The 18,682-nt window shown below is 60.1% G+C and overlaps 2 protein-coding genes across 2 annotated transcripts; both read right to left on the reverse strand.

Moving 5' to 3' along the window:
• Nucleotides 1-448: 448 nt before the first annotated feature.
• Nucleotides 449-5,209, reverse strand: GDF1 (growth differentiation factor 1). The gene is made up of 2 exons (XM_065699831.1): nucleotides 4,085-5,209; nucleotides 449-3,179 (listed from the first exon to the last, which is right to left on the reverse strand). The coding sequence occupies exons 1-2, from the start codon at nucleotides 4,359-4,361 to the stop codon at nucleotides 2,356-2,358; spliced, it is 1,101 nt and encodes a 366-aa protein (XP_065555903.1). The 5' UTR covers nucleotides 4,362-5,209; the 3' UTR covers nucleotides 449-2,355.
• A 710-nt stretch (nucleotides 5,210-5,919) lies between these two features.
• Nucleotides 5,920-17,890, reverse strand: CERS1 (ceramide synthase 1). Its single transcript, XM_065699832.1, has 7 exons — nucleotides 17,617-17,890; nucleotides 9,719-9,878; nucleotides 8,933-9,113; nucleotides 8,474-8,635; nucleotides 7,470-7,617; nucleotides 6,759-6,907; nucleotides 5,920-6,215 (listed from the first exon to the last, which is right to left on the reverse strand). Exons 1-7 carry the CDS (start codon nucleotides 17,836-17,838, stop codon nucleotides 6,173-6,175), a joined length of 1,065 nt encoding a protein of 354 aa, XP_065555904.1. The 5' UTR covers nucleotides 17,839-17,890; the 3' UTR covers nucleotides 5,920-6,172.
• Between the last annotated feature and the right edge of the window lie 792 nt (nucleotides 17,891-18,682).

Here is an 18,682-nt window from a genome sequence, read left to right on the forward strand (position 1 = left end):
CCAGAGTTTAGACTCAACGTGAGCCCGGAGCCAGAGGCCACCTTCCTCCTGTGAGATGGACTCTTTTATTTATTAACATTGCCGAAGGGCTTTTTAATTTTCTTCCTCTGTAGGCTGCGTAGCTGCGTAGACGTTTCTGATAGGTTGAAGCTGTACCCTCTGTGCAATGCAATCCATTGAGTACCGTCCCCCTTCCTCTCCCCTCACCCCCTTTATTTCACTGACAGGAATGCTTGCCTCTGCTTTGTGCTGGTTTTTCCTTTGTAGCAGTTACTCTGAGTTTTATAAATCCAGACATCAGTGCTAGCACGGTGTTAACTCTTTTGATTTTGTCTCAGTTTGTTTTAAACCTGTTTGTCATCAATAAAAATATTAATAAACAGCTCTTGCATTCGAGGTGGCCCCTAACTCTCAATGATGAAATCATGCAACGTTCATTAAAACTTAGTCTGATTGTATAAACCTCAAGTTTATTACTCGTTTTTAACACAGACTAGTACAAAAGTGGGGATGTGCAGAGCAAACATGGGTAAGCAACAAACTGTGACCACTCCTGTTAAATGCCCTCCCACCTCCCCTCCTCTGGCTCAAGGGGGGCTCCTGTGAGCCCTAGGGTGGTCTATGACTGTGTGAGGTGCAGGGGCAGCCACAGGTGTTACCAAAGGCTGAGGCTGGTTCCAGAGGTGACCAGTCCCGCCTGGAACATCTCCCTCCTCCAGTGCACATGGGAATGGCTTTTACCCAGGCCTGGGAGCAGCTTCAGTGTCTGGGCTTCGCCCTGTGTGTGAGCTTAGTGCAGCTACTCCAGGCCATCTCCATGTCTGGTTACTGTAACCCACCTCCTTATGTCTCGGATGGAGATGGACAGTTGCCATCCATCAGGTTGTAGAACCAGGTAAGGAGATGGCATTATTATGTGTTAAGTAAGCTGAGGCCTTCAGGCAGTCTGCCGCAGCACAGGTACAATACTTACTAACAGGTTTTCTTAATCTTGCACATTCTAAAAGTGAAAGAAAGGGCTCCTGCTTCCCTTTGCCTTGGTCAAGTCCTACTCTAAGCCCTTAAACCATTTGAGTGCTTGAAATGGGCTTCAGCATCACTCTTGTTCAGCCACTGGAGTAAAGCAGAGTGGAGCTCTGGTCCTTTCTGCCACTCAGAAACAGTGGGGCATGAAAACATGGGTAAGCTACACAGCTACAGTCCTGGAGCTACTCCTGGTTTGGGCTTCTGCTCCTCATGCCAGGGTGGTGACAGAAACCCCCTCGCAGGGGACAGCACCCCCCTTCCTCAGCAGCCCCGACAGTGGTTAAACCTGTAGTGCCTCCCCGCGGGGAAGGGAATACTGCAGCAGAGCAGGGAGGCAACACACGAACAAACTAACCAGGAGCTGGGCTCTGGGCTCAGGTTCACATCTAAAGACAATGAATTCAAGTCTAACGTAGATTCTGCTTCTGTTCCCCCCAGGCACCAAATGAAAACTGGAACCACATATAAACTACAGTGGGGCCTGACAGAGCAGGGCTGCCCTGGGTTGATGCTTGGCTGCTCTCAGGCTCCAGCCCCCAGCACAGGGATGCACCCACCCCCCGGTCTCATCACTCTTCACACAACGTGAGGTAAACCCGGACTCGCAGCAGGCTGGGAGGGAGCAGTTCCCCCCCTACACCTCAGCTCTGCACCAGAGCATCACCTCCCACTGCTTCAACCCCATCCTCAGCCAAGCCTGGGGCTCCCATGGCCACCCCAGTTACCCCAGCAAGGGAACCTGGTGCTCCCCACTCCAGGCTCTGCCCTGCAGGAAGGGATTCAGTCACCTGGAGCTGCAGCTCCTGCAGTGACAACATTCCCTCTTCCTGCAGCAGGGCTGGAGCTGCTGCATCCCCTCCCCAGGGGCAGCACCAGCAGCAGTTCACTAAAAACAGTAATTTCTGTTTGCACAGATCTACAGTATTCGGCCAAAAAGCCGGAAAGCAGCAGCCCTGCGGCTGCGCACTCCTCGCTGGCACCAGCAGCAGCTCAGCCCAAGCACGAGCGGTCTGGGATTCCTGGCCTGATGCTGCCATCACCCGTGGAGAACAGGGTATGGAACCAGCACCAGAGCTGATCATAACCCCGCAGGAGGTGCGGTGGAGCTGCACCAGCTCCTACTAAATCACACCTCCAGCACCTACCCCTTAGTGCCAGACCCCCCCCAAACTGCGCATGGAGAAGGGCACCTCCAGTGGGAGGTTGCATCAACGGAAGGGCTGCACCAATGGGAAACTCCCTCAATACCAGCACAGGGGGGATTTAACACACTTGGATTTATTCCAACACCCATCCACAGCTCCAGCTGGGCCTGCAGCACACATGCCACTATCTGCAGCCGCATTCATCCACCACCATGTCCTCATAGTGCCTCAGCACCACGTTGTCACTGTTATCGTAGTAGAGGATGGAGATGGGGGAGAGCCTAACAGGGACACAGCAGGGCTGGGGGGTCCCCTCGGGGTCCAGTGAGTGCACCATGGTCTGCAGGATGGCGTGGTTGGTGCTGTTGAGCTCGGCGGTCAGCGGGAAGGGGCACTCGCCCAGGCAGTAGTTGGCCAGGTAGCCCTGGGGAGCAATGATCCAGTTCTCCCAGCCGACGTCACTGAAGCTGATGTAGAGCCGCCGGGGCTTGCAGAGGCTGCTGGGGGTGATGGGGGGGGACTGAGCACTCCTCCTCCTCCTGGAAGCTCTGCACTGCTGCTGGCTGAGGGTCACCACCAGGAGGGACGTGTCCAGGAAGGAGTTGATGCTGGTGCAGCCACCGCTCCCCAGGTCCGCGGCACCATCGCCACCGCTCCCCGCGATCTCCAGGATCAAGCCCAGGTTCCTGCTGTGCGTTCTCCAGTCCCTCGCCACCCCACTCAGGTCAAACACAAGGGACTTGTGGAGCTGCTCAAAGGAACGCTCCACCAGCAGCTTCTGGCCGTGCTCGGGGGCCGGTGTCCCCCGCAGAGGCAGCCAGGAGCTGCGGTAGAGCCTCAGGTCCAAGCCCTGCCGCTGGCTGGGGCTAGGGTAGGAGTTGTGGCTGAATTTGATCTCCAGCTGAGCCATGGTCAAGCGCTCACCCTCCTCCAGCACGGAGAGGTTAAAGTACAGGCGCTTCTGCAGGCACAGCAGCCCTGGGGGTTGCCCGTGGTGAATGAAGTGGCCTGACAAAGAAGGAGAAAGAGATGGGGGGGAGGTTCAACCCTGCTCCACTGAGCAGGAGCAGCTCCAGTTGGAGCTCTTGGCTGCACAGTGAGAAGAAGATGGGGCTGACAGGAGTGGGCAGCCAAACACGTTGGCTGGAGGTGATGAAGCTGCAGGAAGAGCTGGCAGCCCCATGGCACGGCCTTCAGAAAGGGCTGGAGGCACCAACGCCGGCCTGGGCTGCAGCACCAGGATGCTACAGAGCCATTCGAGCACCACTTCTGGATGCTACTTAACATCTTGGTGCACGTTGTTCCCAGTCTCTAACTTCCCCAGGCCGGGGGTGGGGGGGGGTGGTGGTGTTTGGGATGGAGGGGACAGGAGAGCAAACAGCAGCAAACTTTAGGAGCTGGGAACCTGCCTGGTTTAGCCAGCCCGAGCTTTTCACTGGAAAACTGGAAGCACAAGAGGAGAGACCCAGAGGACAACTGGGTAAAGGGGAAGAGCACAGAGGGGCCTCAGGAAGACAAACAGGAGGAGGGACTGAGCCAAATGGCCACAACCTGTCCCTGCCCCATGCTGGGTGCTGCTGCACCCACATCCCAGCGGATGGAGGAGCTGCGTCACCACCATGAGCCCCATGGGCCAGGTCAGCTGGGATGAAACCAGCACCACTGGGTGGTGGCTCCAGGACAGAGCCTCGCACAGTTCCACACCCTCATCCATGGACCATTTCTAGCTGTAAATCATCACCTGCAGCATCCAAAGGGCCCAGAGCTGAGACCTCAGTGCCTGGGCACTGCCCTGTCCTCCCCCAGCCTCTCCTCTGTGCACCCAAGAGACAGCCAAGGAAGGATGGAAGCCAAGACCTCAGCCCAGAGAAGAGCTTCCGAAAGACAGGACCCAAACCAGGGCGTTTCTGTACCTTGGTCAGCGAAGACACGGACGATGTTGCCGGGGACATTAAACTCCTCCACCCTGCAGGCAGCTCCCGGGTCGTTGCTGGTGGAAGGCAGCGTTTTCCTGCTCTGGAAGATCCGCCACAGCACCGGGGGCACAGGAGCGTGGGTTTTGGGGCTGGGTTTGGTGCTCAAACCCAGGGACTTTAACAGCAAACTTTCCTGCAGCCGTAACTGGGAGCCCAGCGCCGCGCCGAGGAGAGCCCAGGCCAGGCCGGCCCGAAAGCCGGGGAGAAGCCACATTGCTGCACTCCTTCCTGCAGACAAAGGGCAGCTGGGGCTGGGGACTTGAAGCCAGGCGGTGTCGAGGGCCCGATTGAAGCCTTTGATCCGGTGAGTGCTCAATTAGCACGAGGGATTCCCGGGATTGGGCAGAGGGTGGGAGCATCCCTCCAGGCTCCCGCAGATCTCTTAACCCTTTGAGGCTGCTCCTCCCGCAGAGCTCCTGCAATCTCCTTTATCTCCACACCAGCCGGGTCCAACAAAAGTCCTTGATGACGGGGAAGGGGCTGCTCTTCCCCACACATCCCACCCAGATCCAGACACGGAGCCGGTCTCCTGCTCCCGCACTGTTTTCTCAATCACAGCATCCAACTCTTCTCTCTTAAGGCCATCAACTTCCAGCACCCTTCAACTCTTCCTTCAGCTCCCTGCCCACAAGCACAGCCCCAGGGCGGCACAAGAAGCCATCAGCACCCACCATCAGCACCCATCCCCAGCCGGGTCCCTGCCCCTTTCTCCCGGTGCCAGCAGGGCTGCAGGCAGCAAGCCCGCTGTCACACATGGAGTTTCCAGCTGAACGCTGAAGCCGGTGCTATCAAGTCCCGTTTCTCCACACGGGAGATGAGGCATCACCTGGGACCTCGGTTCCCTTCGTTTCCTCCTTCCTGCAAATCCCACTTGAAAGCCAAGGAACAAAAGCAGAGACGGCGGCGGGTGAGGAGGGCCGGATCCCAGGGCCCGGGCCAGGCTCCATCAGCACAAGTCACCTTTTGCTCTCTTGTTTCCCAAGGAGCTCTCCCCAGGGCTCACAGGAGCCTGGAGCTGACTCAACGCAGCGCCCAAACACGGAACAAAACCACAAGGAACTGGGATTAACGTCCTGAATCCCCCCCCTCGTGCTGGGAGGGAGCTGCACATCCCAGCACAGACACAGGAGCAGCCCTGGCCCTGCAAGGGGAGAGCGATGGGGCTGCCCAGCACAGACACGGCCTCGGGACAAGGCTCCGGCCAGCCCTGCCTGGAAAACCAACGGGAGGAGCAGGAACTGTTTGTTCTTTACGGGAGCAAGCAGATACTGATGGGTGGGGGCCTGGAGACCCCTCAGCACGGGACCCTGCAGGACTGGGGCTGGCTTTTTTAGCAACTCTAAGGTCTACGTTGGCTTTATAAGCAAACTCAAGCTCCTGGCCCTCATCTGACAGGCCAGGAGGCTGCACTAACGCCCCAGGGCTGGGTTTCCAGGCAGACTGACTCATGGAAGCTGTGCTGCGCCTCCGGGCAGATGTGGGCAGCTCTGCATTAGCGACCCCTCCTGAGGAGGAAGGCTCAGAGGTGCCCCACATCACCCCTAGTCCCTGCTCAGCAGCTAGAGAAGAGCTGGCTCCAGGCTCCCCTGCCCTGGGATGGTGCTGCCCATGCGGGAGAGGACCTTTCCCTTCCCCAGCGCGATGCTGGGGCAGAGGAGCCTTCAGGGGCTGCTGAGGAAGGGCTGGTGGGAGGGGGCAACAGTAAAGACAGGGAATATCACAAAGGGACTGAGAACAGCCAAGGGATGGAGCGACAGAAGAAACACCAGGGGACCTAAAGCCAGCTCCAAATCCTACCTGGACCAGCAAAGCCACCAGCCTCAGCTGAACCAGCACGGGCTGGCTACAGAAAGCACACGGGCATCAGGAGAAGCCTGGGCACAGCCAAGCCCCAGGAGGGGCCTGATCCTGTCAGAGGTGCCTCTTCCCCGGCTCCGGGCAGGGGGTGAAGGGGTTGGCAGGGATGAAGCTCTCCTCGTGCTGGGATTGAGTCCTGGGTCAGCCCCAGCTCCGGCCGCGTGCCCCTCACAACCGCTTGTCCTTCACGAGTCCATTCTTGAGGTGCATCCTGCTGAGAGCAGAGGGGCCGTGAGCACCGACCTGATCCCCTCCCGCCACACAGCACTGCTGAGGTCAGTCCTGCCCCCCCCGCCTGCCACACATCACTGCTGAGCTCAGACCTGCCCCCCCTCCTGCCACACATCAGTGCTGAGGCCAGACCTGCCCCCCCCATCACTGCTGAGCTCAGACCTGCCCCCCCCATCAGTGCTGAGCTCAGACCTGCCCTGCCAGGCTCTGCCCACCACATGAAGCAGAGACGCTGCTCAGAGCCGGCAGCCTCAAGCACAGAGCCAGCCCTACACAGCGAGCAGGGGAAGGGCTGGGTGAGTATCCATGGGACAGAGAGACGGACAGACACCCCACAGGGCCTGGCATGGAGACGGAGCCCTTCCTGACACCTGCAGCACTGTTCCGTACTCTGTGTCAAGAGATCTTCTGTCTTCACGCTCAGCAATGAAACCCCTGACAGCAGCTCCAGGGTCCTGGGTCTCTGCCAGCATCCCCTCCCCAGCCCACAGCTGCTGTTCATGTGCCACCCCCTGCCACATACCCTTCTTTCAGAGCATTGGGCAGTTGGAGTCCAGCCTCCCTCTTCTTGGCCGCTGTGGGTTTCTTGCTGTCCTCCACATCGTACTCCCGCACGTCGTTCACCTCTTGCATCTGCCCCATCAGCACCTTGGCCACAAACAGGACGATGTACTGCGGGGGAGAGACACCGTCAGCCACGAACACCAAGGCTCAGAGCTCTTCCTCCCAGCCTGCTCACTCCCATTTGCTAAGTGGGACCTTGCTCTGCTCTCCTTGAGCCCAAGAAGGGCCAGGCAAGATCGCTCTGGGATGGCCAAAGCCATTGCTTTGCAGAAGCAGCGCTCCTGCAACTGCCCTTAACCTGTGTCATTCCCACAGGATGATGAACTCGGATGTACCCTGCTGTGCCCAGGGTTGTGCTGGATGCCATGAGACCTCCAAGTCCACCCCTTCTGCACACCCCCCCCCACCACCACCCAGGCTTCAGGGGGCACCGGAGCATTTACACCACATCAAGTTCCAGCCTAGCAGCGATAACTGCCGTTATCACCCCCTCCCCATGGATCACACTCGGAATTCCAGCACGGAGCAGCCCCCCAGGCACTGACCTGAGTTTCCCTCCTCCCCCCCCTGCAGTCCCCTGAGCTGCTCCCAAGACAGGCAGCGGGCGCCATGCAGGAGCAGCAGAGGAGGGAGAAGCCAGTGCAGGGGCTGCTGAGCTCCCCCCACTCACCAGAAACCAGTAGATGTTCATCAGAGTGAGGACAAGGAGCAGAGCATTGAAGAAGAAGTAGAAGGGGATATTAGGGACCAACTGGAGGCTGGAGTAGCAAGTGGCGTAGAGCACCTTGAGGGGGAACCAGTAGAGACGGAACCAGAACCTGCCAGGGCAGAGGGAGCAGGGTGGGTTCCACATCCCGCAGGGATCCCAAGAGAGGGGAGAGACCCAGCACAGCATCCCCAGCACAACCTCCTGCCCGCAGGCAGCCCTCACCCCTCCCCTTGCACCCACAGTCCCTGCTCTTGGCATCTGCCTTGGCTTTCCAGGTCTGGCTCCAGACAGGGCTCCACAGAGACCCTGTGGAAGGGCAGCTTCTGAAGGGAGAATACAGTTTCCGTGGGCAGAGAAGGTTTGGCATCAGAGGCTGGGTGGAGGCAGAGCTTTGCCAGGGTAAAGGCAGGTCCGAGCCGCAAATCATCTCAACTGGAGCGGGAAGGTTTTCTTAGCCCTGTGCATCCCCAGCGGATCACTGCAAACCTCTGCTGCTCTCCTTGCCTCAAACCTTGCTGCCACCCCTCAAAGAGGGAGGAGGGAGACAAAGGAGGAGACAACGTGCCGTTACCCCTCTCTGTTCTTCACCCTTTTTCCCCTCCCGCCTTGCCCCAGGAGGAAGAGCAAGGCTGGAACCCGGGACAGCCCCAAGCCCTGTGTCCTCCCTGCAGAAGTGTTTCTTACTGCTCACACCAAGCCAGGGGGAAAATGGCAACAGCTCCTGCTCCCCTGGGGTCATTTGTCACGCTGCAAGCCAGATTTCACAGGCACTTCGGTGGTGACAGACGGCAAAGTGACTACAGAAGGATTCCAAGCCCAGCATGGGGTCAGGCTCTGCAGGAACCTCATCCCAAGCATCCTTAGGGCTGGTTTCCATGCACGCAAACCCAGCCCTGTGCCCCGAGGCACCGGCGGGACTGTAAAAGCTGGGGAGGAGGGTGGGGAGCGGGATGAGCCAAACTCACCAGCTGATGGTGAAGGTGAGGCAGCCGATGTTGGAGAGGACATCGTTGAGGCGATGGTAGACACCCCCCCGGTGCTTGAAGTAGACATTGAGCTTGGTGAACTCCAGCTGGATATCATTGACGTCGTGCAGGAAGAGCACGAGGATGCCCACGTTGTGGTACCTGCAGGAAAAAAGAGGAGCAGGGAGATGCATGGGGCAATGGGTTCATGTTAGCACCCAGCACCCACAGTCCAGCGCACTGGGAGAAGATGGAGTCCCTGAACAACCTGGACAGCCGGACCTGGCAGGGCACAGCACAGCAATGTGCTGCACTGGGCAAGGGCTCCCAGGCGCTGCGGTGTGTGCAGGCAGCGGAAGGAGGGAGGGCAGAGCCGAACAAGAGCCCATGGGATGCAGGTGGGCACCGGCAGCCACAGCTTCTGCTGGCCCAGGGGCAGGGCCACAGCCAGGGCCTCACCTGAAGGCGTAGGAGCAGGCTATGAGGGTCAGCGCGACCACGTGGTGGAGAAGCATCACCACCGAGTCCTTGCGCCACGTGTCCATGTAGGCGGTGGCGTAGATGGAGTGCCCGTAGAAGCTGCACTGCATCAGGTAGGCGATGGCGATGTCCGTGGGCACGTCCATGCCCTTCTGCCAGCCTAGGGTGGGACAGAGGCACCCCAGTGAGCGCAGAGCCTCTGCCCACAGCAGAGACAGGCCCCAGGCAGCCCCAGCACTTCACTGCACTCAGGGCCCCTCTCGGGTCATCCCAGATGCAAAGGAGGCGAAGGCTGGAAGGGAACCCAGGAATCCTGGCTCCCAAACACTGCTTTGGCATCAGACCCACTCCCAGTCCTAGACCTAAGAGAGAAGCCCTGGAATTGTTCAAGGCCAGGTTGAAGGAGGCTTGTGGAAGGTGTCCCTGCCCGTGGCAGGGGGTTGGAACTGGGTGACCTCTGAGGTCTCTTCCAACCCAAAGCAGTCTGGGATTCAATGATTTACTTCTCTCCTGCTTTAGCTACTGGGTCCCCTTCCCCTGACACATCCCAGCCCCTGCCATAGCCACTAGGTGACTCTCTCTCTAACGAAATGAACAGGCAGAGCCTGCTGTGCCCTATGATACCCACAGCATCATAGGAAAGGCAATTTAGGGGTTTGCTCTTCTCTTTTGCTCACCCCAACTCCCATTCCCTTGGTCAACCCAGACATCCTATGAACCTGGACATCTTAATCCATCCCCACTTCTCCCAGGCTCTTACTGTACCATAAAAGACAGATGGTGGGTCATAGAAGAAGGGGTACTCAGTGAAGAAGAGCAGGTAGATGCCATACGACCAGGATATCGTGTAGAAAAGCAGCTTCCAGGCACTCTCTGGCATCTTGGCAGCATCTTTCGGCCGCAAGTTGCACCACTCCCCAAAGGGCTGCAAGGAGAGGACAGAAGCATCCTCACACAGGGCAAAGAGACAGGAACAAGGAGGTCAAAGAGGCTCTGGACAGAGGCTGAAGATCCTTCCACCCAGCCTCGGCTGGAAGCCCTGCAGGGAAGGCAGGAGCCGGGGTCCCAGGGCCCGGGCACAGCTCCGCGCCCTCGCTCCAGGAGCGGCGCTGGCCAGGGCCGGCTCCGCAGAACACGGGAACTCGGAACATCAAAATCCAGCCCAGGGAGACCCAGAGGAGGAACCCGGCGCTGCCCCGTGCGTCCGGGCCCCGCAGCGCTGCCCCCGGAGCAGAGCCCTTCAGCTGAGGAAGCAAAGACTTTGCAGAGCCCTCGCACACCACACGCTGCTCCCAGCACGGGCAGGCAGCGGGGCAGGGGGCAGCGGGGCAGGTGATGGGTGAGACCAGGCTGGGGCACCAGGCGCTCTGGGCTCACTCGTGTTCCCAAGCAGCTTTTTGTGCTGACCAGCACGGACAGAAGGGCCTGCAGGGACAGGCCAAGGGGAACGGCTTGAACCTGCCCGAGGGGAGACTGAGATGAGCTCTTAGGCAGAAGCTCTTCCCTGGGAGGGTGCTGAGGCGCTGGCACAGGGTGCCCAGAGAAGCTGTGGCTGCCCCATCCCTGGCAGTGCTCAAGGCCAGGTTGGACACAGGGGCTTGGAGCAAGCTGCTCCAGTGGAAGGGGTCCCTGCCTGTGGCAGGGGTTGGAGCTGGAGGAGCTTTCAGGTCCCTTCAACCCGACCCCCTCCGGGACTCCTGGACACGCTGGTGTCCCCCCGTGCTTGGCAGCTCCCCTCCCAGCCGTCAGGGCTGGAAACAGGAGGAAACCTTCCCAAACACGGGCACAGCGCGGGCCGGGAGGCCGCGCAGCTCCCGCTTGCTCTGCTCATCGGAACAAGAGCTCCTCAGCCCGTGCTCCAGGGCTGCAGCAGAGCGGGGCCGCCAGGCCAGGGGCAGCTTGGAAATGAGAGCAAAAGCAAAGCCCCAGCATTGAGGAGCCTCGGCTCCACAGGGGTGACCTGGAGCGGCTCCGTCCTGCACCTCAACCCGTGTGCCGGGGAGCGAGCGATGCTGGAGCCTGCCCTCAGCGCCGGGCCCCCCCGTGGCAGCTGAGCAGCACCAGGCACCGTTCCTGCTCCTCATCACACGCGTGTCAGAGCCGCGTCAGCCGCGGCCGCAGCCAGCTCGGGCTCCAGGGGGAACCAGCGCTGCCTGAAATGCAGATAACGCCCGAGAGAGAGACCAGATCCGCTCCAGATGACAACGAAACGCCTGCAAACCCTCTGTACCCTGCCCCAGGTCAGCACCTCCCGGCTCCTGGATGCTCAAAGGCTATATTAAGGCCCCAGCTGTCCCCAGGCAGCGGCTGCTCTGGCTTTTAGCCCCTCTCCACATCAGATTGTCAAAGGACTCCACTCCAAGCATTATCCCAGCCTCAGAGTGCTTTGTTCTGAGCTCTGAATTTCCCAGCACGGGTCAGCCCTGGAAGCAGCAGCCCCACAAAGCTCTGCCAAGTCGTCCCCTCCAGCCCTGGCCTCCCACATGCACCTCGCAGTCCCAGCATGGCCATCCTCCTTGAGACCAGGGGCACGCTGCTCCTTCCAACAGGAGCCACAGGAGGAAAAAGAGGAGGAAGCTTGAAGGGGGAATGAATAATGCAGAGCCAGAAAGCCCTGAGCCCAGAAAGCATGAATTATTTGTGTCTCCATATAGCAGAGCACAGGAGCAGCTCACGTATGGGGACAGCTCACCGTGCCACACAGCAAGCTGCAGAGCCCTTGCCCTCCTCAGCTGGGCTCAATTTAGGATGCTGAGCTCAGCCTCAAATCCCTGCTGCAGCTTTGCTGCCCATCACCAGCCAAGTCATGTCCCTGCTTCTCTGCACCTCAGCTCCTTACCTGCAAAGGGGGAAGAACATCACTTGTTCCCACCCTGGGTGGGCAGAGACAAGGATCATCACCCACGGGGCAGGCACATACCACCCGCATGAACAGCCCCACTGCAGGCATGGCAGCAGCTCCCAGGCTGGAGCAAAAGCAAAACCTAGGGAAGGGTGATCCTGCTCCAGCTTGTGATGGCTGATGCTCAAGAGATGCTTTAACCCTGATGGTTAATGACAAGCCCTGGAGAGACCCTCCTCTTCCTCCCTTCAACAGCCATGGGGCATCTGAGGCTGTTCCCTGAGCACTGTGGAAATGGGACTTAGCTCTAGAGCAGACACAGAGAAGGAACTGAAGAGAACCAGCATCACACAGGGGTTGGGGGCACAAAGTAATGTCCCTGGTGAGCCCCCACCAAAACCTGGACCACTCGCACAGGGAAGCACAAGCCAAGGAGAGGCCCAGACCAGCCCACGCCATGCAGGAGGTGGGAGATGTGCAAGGTGGGAGATGTCCTCCCATCACCCGGCTGCTGTTGCCACGGCAACGGAGCAGCGATGCCTGTTGCTAGGGGTGACGGGTGCTGCGGCAGGAGCAGCGGATCTGGCTCCGGCTGAAAGAGCCCAAGGCTCTTGGCAAGCAATGCGCAGGGCTTTGCTGGAAGGGCATCCCGCTCTTCCGCCCTCCTCCTCCTCCCTGTCACCCCCACGCAAACCTTCACAGGCAGCTTCTGATTCACCTGCACAATTGCCCACGCTGGGGGATGTGCCTGTTCCCCCACAGCATCACCACACAGGCAGAGGAGAGGAGCGAAGCAGTGGGTGAGAGCACACCGGGAGCAGTTTGGAGCTGCAAAGAGAAACCGAATGGAAGCTGTCGCTGCCCACAGCTCTGCTGAGTGTCAGAAAAAGAACAACTCCTTGCAGCAAACAGCAAACTCCTTTCCTCTCCCTTTTCACAGCCTCCAGCACGAGAGGAAAGCAGCCGGCGCCCTCACATCGACACCCAGCCACAGCAGCAGCGACCTGGCAGGGATGGGTTATGAACGGAGGCTGGGCACAGGGGCACTGGTACCCCCCAGCCTGCCCCCATCGCTGCTGCCACCCCCCCAGCCCAGGGACCAGCGCCCGGCCAAGTCCCAGCCGAGCTGCGTCTGGCTCCCGGGCACAACGCGTTCCCCAGAGGAACACAAAGGAATGGCTGGCACGGAGCACCCTCAGCCGGGAGCTGGCAGCTTGACATCGGCTTTTACTCAATGCAGATGATACTGATGAGCAAGCAGAGCTCCAATTCAAACCCTGGCAGCAGCCAACAGCTCCTGCCCCCTTCCAGGGCAGCGGCTCAGCTCCCCACAGCACGGCCTGGGGCTGCTCCAAGCTGCAATGGGGCTTTTCCACCCCAACGGGCTCTGTCCCCTCCGCACCCAGCCTGGACTGGCTGCCACCCCCCACCACAGCAGGGATGGGGCACAGGACCTATAGAAGGGAAGAGGCAAGAAAACATCAGTGCTCTGTAAAGGGGAAGACAATCCTTGCCTGCAGGAAACCCAGAGAGGGGCTTTGGGCAAGGGCCTGCAGGGACAGGCCAAGGGGAATGGCTTGAACCTGCCCGAGGGGGGACTGAGCTGAGCTCTTGGGCAGAAGCTCTTCCCTGTGAGGGTGCTGAGGCGCTGGCACAGGGTGCCCAGGGAAGCTGTGGCTGCCCCATCCCTGGCAGTGCTCAAGGCCAGGTTGGACACAGGGGCTTGGAGCAAGCTGCTCCAGTGGAAGGGGTCCCTGCCCGTGGCAGGGGCTTAGAACTGGAGGAGCTTTAAGGTCCCTTCCAACAAACCAGGCTGGGATTCCATGACAAATGAGTCTCCTGGAGTCTGCAGACCCAAGCCCACCATGAGAGGGGAATGCACTGAGCACCGCAGGGATTGCTCCAGCACCATGCACTGAGCCGCTCGATGCCTCAGCTTCCCTGCCTGCACAGTGGTGAAGGCACCAGGACGCTGCGTTAGATAACCATGAAGCAGGAGGAGCTGTGACAGTAGCAGCAGGGCAGCAGCTGCCATTCCTTGCTCAGCCCCTCTGCAAGCAGTGCGATTTGGCCCCCAGAGGGAAAAGCCGCAGCGCGGCTGAAGAACCTCCTCACGCCCCACTGCTGACACGGGGAACGCAGCCCCCGCTCCCAGCAGCTTCACCCCACGGGGTGAAGAAAGGACCCATTGTTGTGGCTTCCCCCCTTCGGTGTCCAGGGGTTGTGCTTCCAGCAGGCGGAGCACAGCGGGATGAGCCATGGCAGCAGCACCCAGGCTCCGTCGGGTCCTTTGCTCGGAGCAGAGCAGCGCTGGGCGGCCGGTGTGGGGGCAGTGATACTTCCCCCCTCAAGCCATGCATCCAGTGCTGGGGCTCGGAAGAACCAGTCTGGACAATCCCATCGGGTGGAGGAAAGTTGCATAAAGCTCTGACAGGGATAATGGGGACCGTGGCTTTCCAGCTTCCACGTCCTTCCGGGGCAGTGCTGTATCGCTCGCATGGAAACCCTGCTTTGCACAGCATAGTTTTCCATTTACACAACACTCTTCCTTGCAGAGGACGCTGCAATGTCCTACAGATCCTGACCCCACTAAGAGAGCAAGCTCGCTGGCGTGTGCCCCAAAATGGGGAACATTTACCCACCGCAGAGAAAAGGCAGAGAGCCGGTAAGGATGGAGGCGATGCCTGACCACCACCACCAGGTTCAGAGGTTGCTGTTTATGGAATCCCAGCCCGGTTTGGGTTGAAGGGACCTTAAAGCTCCTCCAGCTCCAACCCCTGCCACGGGCAGGGACCCCTTCCACTGGAGCAGCTTGCTCCAAGCCCCTGTGTCCAACCTGGCCTTGAGCACTGCCAGGGATGGGGCAGCCACAGCTTCTCTGGGCACCCTGTGCCAGCGCCTCAGCACCCTCCCAGGGAAGAGCTTCTGCCTAAGAGCTCCTCTCAGTCTCCCCTCGGGCAGGTTAAAGCCGTTCCCCTTGCCCAAAGCCCTCAAATAACATTTTATAGAGTGGATTTTTCTCACTTATGGATTCTGGGGACCTCAGCTTCAAGCACCAAAGATAACTCAGGGGAGTTTAGGGCTGCAAGTGTCTGCCCAGCCTTGCCACAGCTATTCCAGCTCACCGGTTCAAGTCCACTGCACCCCTCAGGACCTGCCTGCGAGGGCAGGCTGCGGCACGGCAAGCTGAGCTCCAGGCGCTCCACCAAGCCTTTCCCAAGCGGAGCTGCCTGCTCCCATTCCAGCGGCGCTTGGCTTGGGCACTGCCAGGCTCAGCTGCCTCCAGGGGGTTTCATTAACAGAGATGCTCAGGTTGCTGCTTTCTAATCAGGCTCCCCAGAGCCTGCAGCAGCAGTTTCCACACAGGGTCACACCAAGGACAGCGGTGCTCAGGGGCAACAGGCCAAAATCCATCTTTGCTCTAAGGATGGTAGGAAAACCACCTCTAACACGGGCCCCAGCTGCTGCAACCAGCCCACACTTCCAAATCCGAACCAAACCTTCCCTCAGGCACGACCCAACCGGGAGACCTCCTGTGACAAAGATGGTGCGGGTTCAGTGCTGCTGTGGTGCTAGAAGAGAGCAAGGAGCCTACCTCCCCTTCTGATCCCACTGATCAGAATGGGGCCACGCAGACAACACAGGAAGAGGAACGCGCCTTTAACGCACCCGTTCCTCAGCAGAGCGGTCATGGCCAAAGCTAAGTGAGGTGCAATTTAAGTGCAGAGCATCAAGGGCTTGTGGTGAGAGTCACTTCCTCCTCAGATGCAGGGAACGAGAGTCCCCGCGGTGAGGTTCATTATTTATAGCTGACGTGCAGGAAGGCAGCTCCACGCTCTGAGGGCACTTTGGTAACCGGGAGGGCTTCAGTTCTTGCAGGGAACATGAAGAGGTTCAAGGTGAGGACAGATGCTCTCCGAGCCTGCACTGGGAAGTGATGCCCTGTGCAGGGGAGAGGCTTCCTCCCGGGGTTAAACTGGTCTTTCTTCTCCCTGACTTTCCTCTGGAATGACCTCATTCTACTCCTGCCATACAGGGACCATAAATACAACACAACTGGGGCCTCCAACACAAGAGAGTTGTGAGTGAGTTCAAGGGCTGGAGCAGCTCTGCTCTGGAGCCAGGCTGAGAGAGCTGGGCTGGGGCAGCCTGGAGAAGAGAAGGCTCCTGAAGGGGAGACCTGAGAGCAGCTCCAGTGCCTAAAGGGGCTGCAGGAAACCTGGAGAGGGGCTTGGGACAAGGGCCTGTAGGGACAGGCCAAGGGGAATGGCTTGAACCTGCCCGAGGGGAGACTGAGCTGAGCTCTTAGGCAGAAGCTCTTCCCTGGGAGGGTGCTGAGGCGCTGGCACAGGGTGCCCAGGGAAGCTGTGGCTGCCCCATCCCTGGCAGTGCTCAAGGCCAGGTTGGACACAGGGGCTTGGAGCAAGCTGCTCCAGTGGAAGGGGTCCCCATGGCAGGGGTTGGAGCTGGAGGAGCTTTAAGGTCCCTTCCAACCCAAACCATTCCATGATGCAAATGATTTCCTAAACACTGCCAGAGTGTTTAGAAACAAGCCACGATCAGCACCTTTTCCCAGAGCAACTCCAGCAGAAACAACAGAGAAAAACTTGGGATATACACACATATATATATAGAGAGAGAGCCTCGTCCCTCCCTGCTGCTCCCTTGCCACCTATCTGCTGGCAGAAAACCCATGCTGTGGCAGTTCCCTCCGCAGCACATCCCTGCGACACACGCAGATGCTGATGAAGCCACAAGAAACCAGCTCAAATCCTCCCCCCTTCTGCAGTTACAAGTGACCCATTTCTCCGAGGGAACAACGGCTCAGCACTGGGACAAGCTGCCAAGTGTCCTCGGGGAGCACTGAGCGGGCTCCACACCACCAAGAGCTTCTCTTCCCCTTCTCTGACCACCACTCGCTCTGTAAAGGTGAGCCTGGCACAAGGAACTGGAGCACAAAGGAAATTACCTCCAGGGAAGCAGCTCGCTCGGGGACAGGGCCTGTCCCGTGGAGCCGCAGGGAATCACGCTGGATGCATGCAGACGAGGCCCTCAGAGCCACGGTTTAGCGGTGGCCTTTGCAGTCCTGGGGTAATGGTTGGACCTGATGATCTCAAAGGCCTTTTCCAACCGGGCTGATTCTGTGATTCCATGCTCAAGGCCTTGGGCCACCATCGTCACAGACAGGTGAGAGAAGGGATCCCCAACAGCAATCCCCTGACCCAAAACACCGCATCTCCCCTGCTTCTGCCCCTCGAGTCCTATCAGGGCCAGGATAATCGTGGAGCAAAGCACCCCGCATCTCTCCAGGAAAGCAGCCTAGAGGAGATCGGCTCAGCTGGGACTGAGCCATCAGAGAGGGGAGGTCTCTGCTCACGACAAACGCTTTTCACGGAGCGAAATTAAACAGAGCCGTTCCCCGCTCTGGGGCACATCCTGCTCCCCCTGCCCCTCACACAGCCCCGCCGTAGCCCGGCGGGGGCCGCGGCCGGCAGAGCCGTGCGGGGGCTCCCGTCGCGGCACCCCCGCGCTCGCAGGAAGGTCAGCCCGGCGCTGCACCGCAGCCCTCCAGCCCCTCGCCGCGCTCGTCACCGCTGCACCGGGGACGGGCATTTTCCCTGCAGCCCACGGCCGAGGCGCAGGAACGCGGGAGGGAGGCAGCGGCAGCCCCGGAGCCGGGCACACAGCGCGGAGGGGAGGGGGGGGCTCCGCAGCGGGATGCGGCCGCGGAGGAAGGGGGAGCCTCCCCCCCCCATCCCATCCCGGCCCATCCCATCCCGCAGCCCCGGTGCCCCCCGCACCCGCGCTGCCCGGGACTGACCCCAAAGAGGCTCCGTGCGGCGGCGCGGCGCAGCGCGGTCCAGCCCAGCGCTCCGAGCGCGCACAGGAGCACCTCGCCCCAGCGCAGCTGCGCGCTCTCGGCCCAGGTCCGCAGCGCCAGCTCCCAGCCGCAGTCGGCGCAGCCCCGCGCGGCCGCCGCCAGGCTGCGGTAGCCCCGCCGCAGGAGCAGCCCGTACCCGGGCATGGGCTCGGGGGCCCGCATGGCGCTCCCGCGGCCGCGCTGCCCGCCGGCTCCGCGCACGCTCGGCGGGGCGGGACGGGGACGGGGCCGGGGCCGGGGCTCCCCCCGCCCCGCGCCGTTACCGGGCTCTAAGAGCCGCCCCTTCGGGCTGCGCTCCCCGCAGCCGGAGCTCATTAGCGGCCCGTTAATGAGCACGGGGCGGGGCAGCGGCTCATCAGAGCCCGTTAATGAGCACGGACGCTCGCGGAACGGCGGAATGAAGTTCCGCTGCCCGGCGGCACCGCCGCAGGACGGGGCCGGGACGAGAGGCTGCAGTCGCTCCAGCAGCGAGAACCCCAGACGAGCACCAGTAGTTCAGTGCGGAGGCATGGCAGGTGATGACAGACCTGGGGAAGCAGCTCTGCTGCCAAGGGGCACCCTTCGGGCAGCCACAGAGGCTGGAAGTTCCCCGCAGTGCACAACGCAGAGCTCCTGCAGTCCCCAATAGCCAAACCCCCGACTAAATCTTCACCCGTAAATGAGATGCAAAGAGAAACGTTTCTCCAGCTCTCTTTTTTCCCTGCCTCTCTGCAAAAGCCTGCAACCAGCAGCAGATTCGTCCCTTCCTCACACAGCAACTGGGAGCTCCCACCCCTACAACAGCTCTACTTGGGCATCTGCTGCAGCTGCAGAGGCTCTGGAATCGTGAGATGCACCTGAAAGCTGCAAACACCCCCTCCCAAAAGGTCCCCCGCTGCAAGACTTGTTCCAGTGCCTCCTGCAGCAGGCAGGCAGCTCCCACCCCAGCCTGCTGCTGCTTCAGAGAAGGGGAATTTTACTGTGGATGTGTTCAAAGTGATCCATCCAGCCCCACAGACAGCCTGAC

The sequence above is a fragment of the Lathamus discolor genome, chromosome 21, assembly GCF_037157495.1.
Source record: "Lathamus discolor isolate bLatDis1 chromosome 21, bLatDis1.hap1, whole genome shotgun sequence".
NCBI classification, from domain to species: domain Eukaryota; kingdom Metazoa; phylum Chordata; class Aves; order Psittaciformes; family Psittacidae; genus Lathamus; species Lathamus discolor.